The sequence below is a fragment of the Python bivittatus genome, unplaced genomic scaffold, assembly GCF_059951505.1.
Source record: "Python bivittatus isolate LINGU-HERP-01145 unplaced genomic scaffold, Pbiv_v1 ctg000850_np1212, whole genome shotgun sequence".
Lineage (NCBI taxonomy): Eukaryota > Metazoa > Chordata > Lepidosauria > Squamata > Pythonidae > Python > Python bivittatus.
In genome coordinates this window covers 48,035,030-48,049,268 of record NW_028277112.1, presented here as the reverse complement: position 1 = coordinate 48,049,268, position 14,239 = coordinate 48,035,030, and the positions used below count along the sequence as shown (strand labels likewise).

The 14,239-nt window shown below is 39.3% G+C and overlaps 1 protein-coding gene across 1 annotated transcript in view; it reads left to right on the top strand.

Moving 5' to 3' along the window:
• Positions 1-14,239, top strand: part of TTC39B (tetratricopeptide repeat domain 39B) — a 70,340-nt gene that overhangs the window by 30,856 nt on the left and 25,245 nt on the right. Inside the window, exons 3-4 of the mRNA XM_088129932.1 lie at positions 12,402-12,506; positions 13,480-13,611. Of these exons, the coding sequence (XP_087986058.1) occupies positions 12,402-12,506; positions 13,480-13,611 (237 nt within the window). The remainder of the gene's footprint in view (positions 1-12,401; positions 12,507-13,479; positions 13,612-14,239) is intronic.

The following is a 14,239-nucleotide window of genomic DNA, read 5'->3' as shown; positions in this document are numbered from 1 at the left end:
TATATAACATGTAAAATACATGAACATATTTCTACATTGGCTGTATGAATTATAGAAAAACCTATGAGGTAAGCACGTAGTTTAGGCCATGTCCAAGCTGGAGGGCTTAGCAGAGTTGAGACAAACGTTTCAGTGAACTAAAATCCCTCCCAGCAATCAACATGCAGCCAGGGAGGTGGGCAGGAAACAGTCTATAAAGAGTGCAAAAGTCCATTTACAATCAGAGTTCTAGGACAGGAGGCCCAAGAAAAGACAGAGGCAAAATAGAACCTGGGTCAGAATTGAAGAGTGTTTAGGGCAGGGTTTGAACAGCTGTCACAAGGGTATGGACGTTGCTTCCACTGCTAAGTTACTCCCAGATGGAGTGTTTTGTATAAAAGACTTCAAGATTCCACTCACAGTTAAAAGGTTGTTCTAAGAAATTTCGGTCAGAATCTGGGGTCAAAATTGCCATGACTATATGGGACTTATCTTCACTGCTTGTTGTACTAAGCCCTGGATCATTGCAAGGCCTTCCCGGGCTCCTTATCCGAGGATCAGTCTTCTGTGAGGGCTGTTACGGTTGTCATTTCATAAATGTGTGCACATGTATGTATGTATGTATACACACACACACATATACTGCCAGTTCCTCCTATGCCTCCTCTTATACGTTCCCTAGCATTCCCCATTAATTTATACTGTTCATTATAACCCTCCATTTTGCTGATTTTATAGTTTGGTGGCATTGTTGCTATTTGTTATTGTTGCGGAGTGGAATAAAAATGTAGCGCTACTTCCCAAGAGTGAATTAATCTCCCTGCCATTGCTTCTCAGCATATGACTGCCAAGAGACTGCAAGGCCACCGTAATGACAGCACCAGTTGCACAGCAAAAGTACCCGGGCTCCTCACCAGTCTGCACAACAGACAAGCAGAGTAGGAGACAATGGGGTGCCAGAACCCCCACTCAGCTGGCGGCTCCTCTGCCCGCATGTAACATGCATGTTAGACTGTTCATGTACACGGAGGTCAGGCAGCAGCCAAAGACACTATAAAGGGAGCAGCGTGAGCCTCCACACCAGCAACTGCACTGCCATAGTGCATCAGCCAGGCTCCTTACCCTGCGCAACCCTCCGTGAAGACCAAGCAGTGATACTTGGGGCTTTCATCCAGGGCAGGTGGGCCTTCAGCTGTACGTCTTCCAATCAGTGTTTGTAAGCTGCTCATAGCCATTTGGGAGTGGCCTACAAATACATTTATAAGTAAATGAAAACTCTGTTCAGATTTGCCAGAGTTGAAGTCTCAGTCTTGTTTGAGACAGGGTCCCAGCAGTCTTTCAATGTAGCTTGGTAAAGTAGTGTTTCCTACATTGTTAGAACAATTTTGGATTTACAGAGTTGAGCTATACCAAAATCTTTAAAAGGGAGGAAAACAAAGTTTAGTTTAAAGTTGCTATCTTGTGAATATAGTGTTTTCAATAGGAAGCTACATTTTGGCTTTTTTTCTGAAGCCAATCTCAAATTTTAATTTGTTTGAAATTGGTATTTGGAATTTAGCATAATGAAGTGTGACTGCATAATCGTATAGCACTTGTGTCCCCAAGTTTGCTCCATTGCTCCATTTGATTTTATGCATGACATGTAGATCACATAATTAGCCATGTACGCACCTATGATATTTGCATTGCAAAAACTTTCTTAGATGACTTAACGTTACATTACTGTAGAAGCCATTTCCAAATCCAGACTATAGACTAATTGATGCATTGAAAACCTACTATTGCTAAAGGGCATGTAGAAAAAAGTAAAAAATATATCTGATGAAAATACTGTAATGTAATGCAAGAAGCTGTTAGAGATGTGTAAATAAATATAAATGTTATCTATTTTACTGTCCTGCATTACCAAGACAGTATACTGGTCTGTCATTTGGAAGCTAAGATGCCACAACAGAAACCTTCATGTACCTTCCCCTAATATCTATAGGTATTTAATATTTATTTCTGTATTTATTTATTTAATATTTATTCCTTCCAGGTATTTTTCTTCTGCAAGCTTTCCTATTAATATCATTTTTTTGTATTCTCAGTGGACCTTTTAAATTTATTAAACTTGTATACTACCCAATTCTCACCTGTAACTCTATTTTTAATATAACATGTTCTTTTTCAGACACATTGTTCTTACACAAACATTTCTGCATGGAGTTTTTACAGAAAAGGACTAGCTGTATTGTTGAATCTCACAAATCTCCTTGCCTAGAAATCTATGGAATAGTAATTTTACATTCTTACTATCATAATCAAATTAAAGAACTGAGGTGATATAGGAACTTTTAGAAACGAATTTATTCTTTTTTATTGAAATAATAATTCATATAGATTAATTCTTAAAAGTTGTCATGTTCTTTCTGCTTTATATTCCTGGATATTGGTAGTCTCATATTTACCCAATTTACTATAAATGTCACAATTTCTGCTATCTGAAAAGAAATCAGGTGTTAGATATAGCAGTTTGAATCTCCATTAAATATTGCACGCTCTGTTTATTGTAAGGTTATCTTAAGAATGGGGATATTGAATTTTTAAATAGTGTTGGTTTGACCTTTCTGTTCTGTTAATAGATGAAGTGTAAATTTTGTTTACAAATCTTTTCATTAAGTGGAATACAAAGCTCTAGTCTAACTCCTGGTTTTGTTCTTCAAACACAGAAATCATTGAGTTGCTTCTGAGATCCAGTTTTTCCCTTTTATAGTTGGGCAGTGATGGATTAGAATTAGGCTGCATCATAGATTGGGAAAATCTCCCAGCATCCTCTTCCTGCAGAGGCATCATCTACCAGGACTGCTGTAGCTGCAGTCCTGTCAATGGATATTTCTTGTAAAATCCGATGCAGAGGATTCCTGCTGTTGTGTGAACTTTTGTATCCTGCTCGGTTTCATAACTAATAAGAAGCCCACTGGCAATGAGGAATAAAAAAACGGAACCTTCTCAGGGTGCTTTTGGCTGCTTTTTCTCTGTGTGACCGAAATGAATCATCTCTCTGAGAGGCTTATCTTCACATAGCAATTTGCAGTTAAATCATCCAGAAGTTGCCTAGTTTAATTCTGTGAGTATATGGTGTCTTTTCTCAACATAGGAGCTGCTAAAATTGATTGCAGAAAGTCTGTATGTATTATTTTCCGGGAAACCACTTTATATGAGTGTTTCATTTTAAAAACATGTAGTAAGCTGAGTGATGAAAATAGAGCAAATTCAGTATGTACTGTATTCTGATGTTTGTGGGGAAATTTACATTTAAGAGTTAATTTCATGAATGATTGTTTTTCATTTTCTCTTGGTAATTTCTATATATCAGTCATTGTTGTGCTTCTGATTATATAAATGATCTCTAGCTTGATCATTTGTGTATACAGAGATATGTTCTTGAAACTGTTACAGAGGTAAGAATACATGTCTGTAAAATATGGTAGGTAGAGAAATGATCAGTGAATCAGTTGCTCATGTTACCTAATAATAGTCATATTTGGTTTAACTAGAGCAGTTAATTTGTAGGAGACTGATAGTCTCAAAGCTAGCAAGCATGTTATATTCTTCCATCTCATTAAATTTAGAACTGCTCTACTACTGTAGTATATGATCCAGGCAGCATACTTGGTGCAACTTCACAGTAATTTATATGAAATCATGGAAAAAGGGCTATTCAGCCATAATCATGAGTCTGGATCTGAGCCATCGTTTGAATGACGCAGTGGGAGTCCCATAAATATTTGCTTTGATTTTGTTGCTTTTTCTTCTGGCTAACTCATTGTTAAGCTCTGGGAGCCTTCCCTTGAGATCCTTTTATTAATATGAGGTGGCATTATGAGTTAATTTTGTTCCCAGCTAGTGTGCTGTATTTGTGTGCATGCTCAGTTTTCTGACTGGTGAATCACAATCACAATTTTGTCCTTTGCTGCTTTTAAATAATAAAACAACAATTATTCCTAAGGGAATTCCGATAAGGAAGACCTAATCTGCCCCACCCAGATCAGAGTGTTCAGTCATCTTTTATACTTCCTGAATATTCAAGGTAATTTTGATTTGAAATGTTGGTTATACATCTTCCAACAAATATTAATTATGATTCAGTTCTTGACTCTAATATACTAAAATAAGGTGAATATTTTGCAATAAAATGAGTTTGTGTGTGTGTGTGGGGGGGTATTGCATGCAATTGTGTGTGCAGATTTTTATAAAGCTCACAGATTAATACATAATGTGATTAGGAAGTTACCAGTTTATGCATGTGTATTTATGCATGCGTAACTTAACAATGTATTATAAATAAGACTGAAAATAGTCTTGCTGTAGGGAATTATTTTTTTGTTAATTCCCCCTTTTTAAAAAGAATATGACTCTCCAATAAGTGGAGAAGAGGAGCATATAGCTCTGAAATGGATAAAACAAAGAGAAAAAACAATGTTTTTAGTAGATTGTAGCACTTCCCCTGAATACTATTTATTTATTTATACACACACACACAAACACACACATACATATATGTGTGTGTGTGTGTATAGACACACACACATAAAACAGAGAAATACTAGTTTTTAAAAGACTTATTTCAAATAGCTTGAGGGATATATTTTGTCACCGGTAACTTCTGAGGCACTAACTAACAATTGCCACAGCAGTAAAATTACAAAGGATATGATGGCTAGTGAATTACTAATGATATTTTCCCAGTAGGATCAAAATATAATTTGAATACCGTACTCAAAATATTATTTTGTCCACGAAGCAATAGCTAATAATGTGGTTTCAGAAAAATAGTTCCTAATGCTAAAAATCTATTTAATTGTTTTCTCAGAGTATTTTTTTTTCCTGGTTAAAAATAATGTACAGAAAATAGTGGAAAAGTGGGGAAAGATTATCTGGACCTCCCATAGAATTCACTTTTTAAAAAGTATTTTTTTTAAATCTCTTCACATTCTTTGGCTGAAAATCTACCAGTTGGTAGCAACTTGTATTTACTTCATAATTCTTACCGAAAAAAATATAATACAAAATGAAAGGTTATGTTTGTATTTGGCAGGTATGATTCAGTCATACTTTTTCTGATGACTGATAGGGCCTTCTATACTTCTTCTGAACATAAGTACCATTGTATGCCAATAAAATGTAGACCTGTGCTATGTAGAAAAAAGTTAAATGTGTATCCTGGACCCATTGCATAGTTGGTAGAGAAAAAAGTGCTTGTACAGGTAGTCCTTGACTTATGATCATTCGTTTAGTGACCATTCTAAATTACGATGGCACTGAAAAAGTGACTTACAACTGGTTCTCATACTTATGACTGTGATCAAAATTCAAGTGCTTGGCAACCAGCATGTATTTACGACGGTTGCAGCATCCCGGGGTCACGTGATCGCCATTTGCAACATTCCCAGCCAGCTTCCACAAGCAAAATCAATGGGAACTGTTTGATTCACTTAACAACCACGGTGATTCACTTAATGACCACAAAAAATGTAAAATCAGGTGCAGTCATGTAATGCCTCGCTTAACAACTGGACTGTTTAATGATGAATTTTCTAGTCCTTCTTGTAGTCATAAGTTGAGGACTACCTGTATGGACTCGTAGATAACCTTGGTGTGTGAGAAAAAGGAAAATAAGAGAAAGTTATATGAAGCTATAGCCTTTGCCTATATGGAAATCTTGCTCTTTCCAATATTTGCTCAGGCTTTATTACCTTAGTTTAACCTTCCCTATCTGTAATAGCCCTAGCATAGGAATCATGTTTAAATTTTTGCTTCTTACTTAAAAATTCTTAGGCAAAGATGATAGGAATGACCTACTTCAAGCTTTGAAATGCCATTGCTAATCATGTAGACATGTATGAGTCTATTCATTTTAAAAGAGTTTTAAAAGAGATCTATGGACCCCTTTTGTTGAACTATTCAATTAAATAGAAAGATGTTGGTTCCACTGATTTTAGTCAGTATTATGTTTATACTTTGTCATTCCTTCCTTTTTAATTAAGGCAAATGAACAGAGTTTAGAAGGCAAGTTGACTATTAAGTTGAATGAAAGCATTCCTAAGAGCTAAAAGAACAATAGAATTTTATATTCTTGCATAATAGTAAGGTTCATAATTGTTTGGAAAAAGCAGTACAGTTTAGAATTTGAAGTGGGCTGTTAGGTCATTAGTGGAACCTCCTGCTTGTTGTAGGAAGTTTAAAGCCTGTAAAAAGATAAATATCCTAACTCTGCCTGAAAATCTCTAGTAAAAAAAAAAACTACAATTATTTTAAGGAATTGATTCTATTGTTGAAACCCTTCATTTAGAAAGGGTTTTTTTAAAAAAAAATGTTCATCTGAAATCTATTCTGTAACTTAAAATCATGAAATCTAGCCCTCTTTCTGGCCAGCAGAGTAGAATTTTTATTTAACTATTTTTTAAAGTATTAGAAGAATGCTGTCATTAGCAGCTCAGTTTTCTCTGATCCAGGCTAAATATACATATTCCTTCAATATTTTCCATAGCTCAAGTTTATCCAGCCTGCTGGGCATCCTTATTTTCTCTGAAGTCATTCACTACCAGTCTATATCCTTCTTAAAATGAAATTAAGCACTGTAATCTAGCTAAGGGTATAATCTGGAATGGGAACTAAGATCTTTCCTTCTATAAGGACAGATTATTCAACAATAAAACTGATGATACCTTGAAGCAATTTCAGAAGCTTTGTATAGCAGTGAATAAATGGGGGCTTCAGCAACCCTACTTCATACCTCCCCCCACTACAGTCTATGGCCCTGCTCACAACTCAAGCAGAGGCTGTTACCCTTTCAGTTGGAAAAAGCCAGTCATTCCAAATACTGTATTCCATGCCAACCACTTAAGTGCCTGGGTTATTTTTAAGGTATTTTTAAAGTGCATAGGTTTCTATAACTACACTCTGAGCTCTGTCAATTATTTGGGGATCACCCTGTCACTCCTAAAGTGTCTCCAGAGTTATGTCAGAGGTTTCTTCCTTTTTACAAAAAGGGGCTATTGAGAATGTAACTCTGGGGGACTGTCCATTTGCCTTCTCTAGGTATTTTTATTTTTTTATTTTTATTTATTTATTTAACTTGTCCCCGCCCATCTCCCCACAATGGGGGACTCTGGGCGGCTTACAACACACTAAAAACATAAATACAATTAAAAGTTATAAAAACCAAACATTAGAAACATAAAAAAGCTAAAAAATCCAAGAGGCCAATAGGGGCCACACCAGGTCGCTAAGGGGCCAGCCAACCCCATTTCTGAAATTCTCCCTCCCCGCCCCAGGCCAGTGTCGGGCAGAGTGATAATCACAAACACTCCTGTTTGTGCAGAGCGCAGCAAAAACTCCAGGAAAATATTAGCCATGACAGCAAACACAATGCAATGTCCATTTCTTGTTTCCCAAAGAAATCCAGTCAGAAAATATATACTAACTGGTGTTTATTGATAAAAATGCAAAATTCCATAAAATGCAAATATCATACAAAATATAAAGAAAAACACATCTTCTCATTTAATGTAGCATCCAAGACTTATTAGCAACACAAGCTTAACAAAATCTCTAGCTACTAGAGAAGAGGTACGCTACTTGGTACTTTGTTACAACTACGTAGCCCATAAAACCTACATAGTGGCTAACACTAAAACAACTAACAACTACTCAGAGAAGCTGAACATTTTCCTCCCCTTGTATTATAGCTCTATGCCACCCCCACTGGGTAACTAGCATACACATGCCAATAGGTGGCAGTAAATAGCACAATACACAACACACAATAACAGGTGTTTTTCACATGATCTCTGTAGTCAAAATATTATTTGTTATTGTTGTAGAGATAACGGGATGAATCCTTTCCCATGAGAAAGAAAATCCTGACAGCCAGATGGCAGAGCCAGGTCTTCAAATCCCTCCGAAAGGCCTGGAGTGAGGGGGCCTGTCTCACCTCCGGGGGCAAGATGTTCCAAAGGGTGGGGGCCACAACAGAGAAGGCCCGCCTCCTGGACCCCGCTAATCGAAATTCTTTTACCGCGGGGATCCGAAGCGTGCCCTCTCTGTGAGATCGTGTGGGACGGGTTGAGATCGTGGGGGCAAGGCGGTCCTTCAGGTAACCTGGCCCCATGCCATGTAGGGCTTTAAAGGTGATAACCAACACCTTGAATTGGACCCGGAAGCAAACCGGTACCCAATGCAGCTCACGGAGCAGAGGTGTTATATGGGTCCTTCTTCGGGCCCCAAAAATTGCTCGCGCGGCCACATTCTGGACCAGCTGAAGCTTCCGGATATTCTTCAAGGGTAGCCCCATGTAGAGCGCATTGCAGTAGTCTATCTGGGAGATAATGAGGGCATGAGTGACTGTTCGCAGGGCATCCCGATCCAGGAAAGGGCGTAACTGGTGCACAACCCGAAGCTGTGCAAAAGCCCTCCTGGCCACGGCTGCCACCTGCTTTTCGAGCAGGAGTCGTGAGTCCAGGAGGACCCCCAGATTACGCACTGGGTCTGTCTGGGGCAGTGCTACCCCATCCAGAACCAACGATGACAATGTCCCGGATACAGAGGAGCCATTAACCCACAGCCACTCCATCTTGCCAGGGTTCAGCTGGAGCCTGTTGTTCCCCATCCAGACCCTCACAGCCTCCAGGCACCGCGAGAGGGCGTTCACAGCATCACTTACCTCGCCAGGGATGGAGATGTATAGTTGAGTATCATCAGCATACTGATGATACCTCATCCCATGATGACGGATGATCTCACCCAGTGGCTTCATATAGATGTTGAAAAGGAGCAGAGAGAGAACCAAACCCTGCAGCACCCCACAAAGGAGGGGCCGAGGATGGGACCTCTTGCTCCCTATCACCACCGATTGGGACCGGCCCTGGAGAAAGGAGGTGAACCAGCACAAAACTGTGCCGCCCACCCCCATATCCCTGAGCCGTCCCAGTAGGATACCATGGTCGATGGTATCGAACGCCGCTGAGAGATCAAGGAGAGCAAGGATGGTCGCACTACCATCATCCCGCTCCCACCAGAGATCATCCATAAGTGCGACCAATGCCATTTCCGTTCCATAGCCGGGCCTGAAACCTGACTGATAAGGGTCCAGATAATACGTTTCCTCCAGGACCCTTTGGAGCTGTGAAGCCACCACTTTCTCAACCACCTTCCCCAAGAAGGGGAGGTGGGAGATTGGACGAAAGTTGTCCAGTACAGTAGGATCCAGGGAGGGCTTCTTGAGGAGGGGGTGCACCAATGCCTCTTTAAAGGGTGCTCCTTTAATCCCTCCTGCAAGGATGCCTTAACCATCGTCTGGATCCAACCACATGTCACCTCCCGAGCTGCTTTCACCAGCCAGGAGGGGCATGGGTCCAGATGACACGTGGTGGCCCTCACAGACCGAAGGATCCTGTCCACTTCCTCAGGAACAACCGAATCAAACCGTTCCCAGCTAACTAGGCAAGGATGATCCCCTGGTATCTCCCCAGACCCTGCACCACACTCGGAGTCCAACTTGGAATGAATCCGAGCGATTTTATCCTGCAGGTGCTCTGCAAATTCCTCCGTGCAGCCCTGCAAATGAACCACCACATCCCCCTTACCAAGGAGGGACCTGGTGATCCCAAACAGGACCGCCGGGTGGCACTCTGCAGACGCAATAAGGGCGGAGAAGTATTGGCGCTTCGCCGCCCTTATCGCCACAATGTAGGCCTTAATAGCGGCTCTAACGTGTTCGGTCGGATTCAGTCCGTGTCTTCCTCCAGCGGCGCTCTAGACGTCTCTTAACCCTCTTCAGCACCCTCGACTCCTCTGTAAACCACGGGGAGTGTACTTTATCATTCCTAAGGAGGATTTTGGGCTCAGACTGAGATGGACCTTTGCCATCTCAACTATTTTTTGAAGCAGGGTTGTTTCAGGATGATACCAGTTGCTTCCACCCTTCCCCGCTTGCAGAAGGAGTTGTGGCTTACTTCTGTAGATTTGCAGGGGGATTTACAGGATGCATCCTGTACGTATCTGCAGTACCCTGTTGTCATTACTTCCTTACTTTAAACAGATCTGTTTACTTCAGAGTCTTATCATTTGACTGCTCCACGATCCAAGAGTTTTTTTCTGAATGTATTACTACATTTATAGAGAGTATATCCATGTGTATCTCCATTCCACTTCTGCAAGAATAAACATAAGATAGCTCCATATTTGCGTCTAATTGCAATTCGGAGTTCTTGTTTTGACCATTAATGCCATATATGGCTTGGCACCAAAGTATTTTAGGACTACCTCCTCCACCTCGTTTCAACTCATCTGATTCAAACATCTTAAGAGAATTTGCTTGTGATTCCCCATTTTCATGATGTAAAAAGTATGTATGTGTGAAGGCTTATAGTGGAACCTTCTCAGTGAGCGTATCTACACTTTGAAATAGTCTTCCCCAGAAATTCAGTCTGCCTCCACCCTACTTGTTTTCTGTATGGTATTAAGAATAGAGTTACTTTGGAGAGTCTTGGGAAGGTAAATTGGTGCCATGAGATTGAATAATCATTTGATATTGTTTGATTGCTTTTATTTTTTACTGTGGATGTATATGAACTGCTCTGTTTTAATTGTGGTGGAAGAGAGATCAAATAAATAGCTTCTCCTCTTGGTTCTGCCCTGCATCATGAATTCCCTCTACAAATAGCTGATTTCAGACAATTTCACGGGAAGTGTTTCTTTGACACTTCCCTCCTCAACACTTGTGCATCTGTATAAAGATGAAGAGCTCATCTCCAGATCGTTTGTATCTGAGATACATGATCCAGCCATGAAGCATTAAGACACATGAACATATCCAAACATCTCTCAGTATAGAAGGCAGTGTCATGATTACGTTTCCAATACTGTCCCATGACCAGACTGGTCAGATTATATTAGACAGTTCCACAATAGTCTAGTGTGTAAAAAAATGGTACTCCTTCAATTTTTATCCTGGCAAACCATAAACCTGGAGATAGCAACATCCTCACTGATTGGTTCTGCCATACCAGAAAGCTAACCAAAAATGGAAACAGACTCTGTCAGATCCCACTGTCACAGCCTCAAACTCAATCTGTGTGCATTGTAAGACAACAGGTAATGACTGACTTTTTGCAATGAGATGGGTTAGACCTCCAGTCTGTTAGTGACTTCTTCCTTTTTTCTTGAATTGATTCCCATTCTGCATGTTTTCACCCATTCCACTGTTGGTCAGAGTTCTGGTGAAGATAAAGATTTAACCAACTTCATTCTTATCACACCTTGGTAGCCTCAGCCATGGTTCACCCTGTTGCTCTGTAGTTTGCCTTGTTGTACCATCTCACTCATTGGGACCACCTCTGCCTTCTGAGTCAAAGTCTCCTTTCTATCCATCAGGGACACATCTTCCCTTCACAGCTTGGAAGATTTGATTCTGTTATCTTTCTGGAACATACAGCAGGTTACACTGGCTTTTTGGAAGCCTCCACCACAAGCTTTCCTGTGCAGCTAATTGAAAACCTTTTAAAGTCTTAAAGCTCTCTTAATCGCCTGGAATCCAAAGTTTAGAGGAATAAGATGCCAGGAATCCCAGGCTGGACATAATACTGCAGATCGAACTTCCATGATTTCTTTAGCTATTTCTACTCATAGGAAATACTGAGCAGGCAGTGTATATCAGCATGCGTGGGAACTAGGCTTTGCACCTCAAAATCAAACAGGATACCAGATTTGGCCATTGCCAAAACAAGAACAGATGGACATTCCCTCCCTTTTAGCCCTTTATCTAGGACAAGCAGGAGAAAGAAGTGCAAGAATTGGAACATCAATTGCAGTATAAAAATAGAACAGCAGTTGCTAGAATTCTTTCATCATGGCTTCTTAGCTTTTCTGAGGATACGTTTATTAGCACCAAGATACTGATTTCTTAAACTGTAATTAAGTGTCCAATTGTCCTTTTTCTGAGGATTAGCTACATTAGTCTGCTGCAGCAAAAATGACAATTGTGTAGCATTCAGAGATTATATCATAGTATACATATTTGTAGACTACAGCTTGCTGTAATATATGGGATATTACCTGGAGCAATCAATTATATGCCCATAGTTGGAGGGGATGGGGCTAGGAAATAGTACCGCACATGCGTTTCTCTCCCTGACTCCAAACTTTGACAGTATAATACTCTATAAACTTGATGGAATGATTTACGAAACGTAAACGTGTTATGTCATAATAATTAGTCAACAGACTCTTTATTATTTCGATTTAATCTTGCCTCTAGATCGGACATTCAAAATCTGACCGTATTAAGCAACAGAACTTCATTGTGGGGTCTGTTTCGTAATAGTGTTAGTAACGATTTAAATGTAATGAAACTTCTTTTCTGTTTGTGCACCTATTAGGGCTACAAAAATGGACCTTAAGTGTTCTTTGGAAGAGTGCTCAGTGGCATTAAATTTATTTCTTAACAACAAGTTTTCAGAAGCTTTGGAATTACTTCGGCCATGGTGAGTTTTGTTTGCTGGAGTTGCCATCTGGTAGCTAGAAATTAATTTAAGGCCTCTGAATAGAGTCACTTTCATTGATTTAATTTCTGGTCCTGCCTAAAAACAGTGCTTTTCCCACTCTCTAAAGCAGAGCTTCTTGCTTCTTCAACTGTGGGTGAGAGAAGGGTCACAAAACGTTTTTAAATGTTGCCTCAGGCATGGCAGTCAAACTCAGACCTTGAGTATTGCTGAATATACAACACAGTTTTTCACCTGATTCCGTTTCCCAGCAGAGGCATAAGGCTTCCATGAATCGATATTGTGTTCTTTAAACCAGTATTTTTGAACTAGTTTGATGAGCTTTTAAAATACTCCCATATGTGTTTAGTTTGCAAAATATTTAAATTTTATTCATTCAGACCTGTTATTTGGTCAGAAATGTTAAATTTTCCCCCCAAAACTGTGTTTTTGTTTGGAGCGTTTTATTTTATAAAGTTGTAAGATTCTTTTGTTATTCTTTTTGACATAAGACTAAAATTTAATTATTAAAAGTGGCATAATTATTTCTTGCCAACCCTAGCCTCAGTGAGGTAATTACTTTTATGGGGAGACAGGGAGCCACAATGTTGCAACATTTGGGAACCCCTGATCTAAAGTGTTCTCATTTTTTTCACTTAAAATTAATGACTATTTTAACTCAAATTTTGATGTATGCTGCATTATTTTATATATTCTTGGGAAAGCAAATAACACAAAGGAGATTGGACTCCAAAATAATTCCCAAATAAAGAAAATACATAATTTCAAGCATTTTATGGGGATAAATGGTCATGGTGACCACATTCAAGAAAACGTTATGTTGAATACAATGTAGCATTTTAGGAGTAAACTGTTCTATAAACATTATGTAAAATTTGAATCTTGTTTTTGACAAATGTAATTGGCTCTCTTCGCAAACTGACCTTCTTTATTTTATATTTTATTTTCAAAATAGGTCTAAAGATAGCATGTACCATGCCCTAGGATATAGCACCATATTAGTTATTCAAGCAGCAATGACATTTGAACAGCAGGATATCCAGATGGGAATTTCTACAATGAAAGAAGCTTTACACACTTGCCAAAAGTAAGATGGAACAATTCTATGACATTGTTGCAGGGTTCACATTATCAGGATAGGATTATGTTATTATATAATGAAAAAAATACAGTACTATATGCTATCCAGTTTCATTTATCTAGAGCTCTAGTTAATTTGGAAAGAGGCATTTGCTCTTTTAACAGAGAAGCTCAAAGTTTTCATTACCTATTGATTTTTATGTTATTTTTATAACAATGAAATTGGATGAAGGAGTAATGGCAATTTTCAAATTTTATATATGCTGTAGATTCCATTGAGAAATAAACTGGATCTATGGTCTATCATCCCCCTGCCCTCCTTCCCAAAATCAAGTAACATCTTTGCTGCATTTTAGAACTTTACTATGTATATCCCTCAAATGGTAACATTGCACTAGTCAAGTAATTGAGATCGCCCAAGAGCTTGTTCTAGCTATCAAATCACATAGGGTAAATCCACATAGCCACCTTGTCCCAGAGTGAGGACAGCCCAGTAAATATTTCTAGAGGACATGTCTGCAGGCCACCACCTGTATCTCACTGTCTACTCACAGCTAAGGCAGCCCAAGGTGCTCTGTTCTGGAAGTGGTGTCTCTCTTATCCTACCTCCAGACACTGCATGCTGATGCCCATTG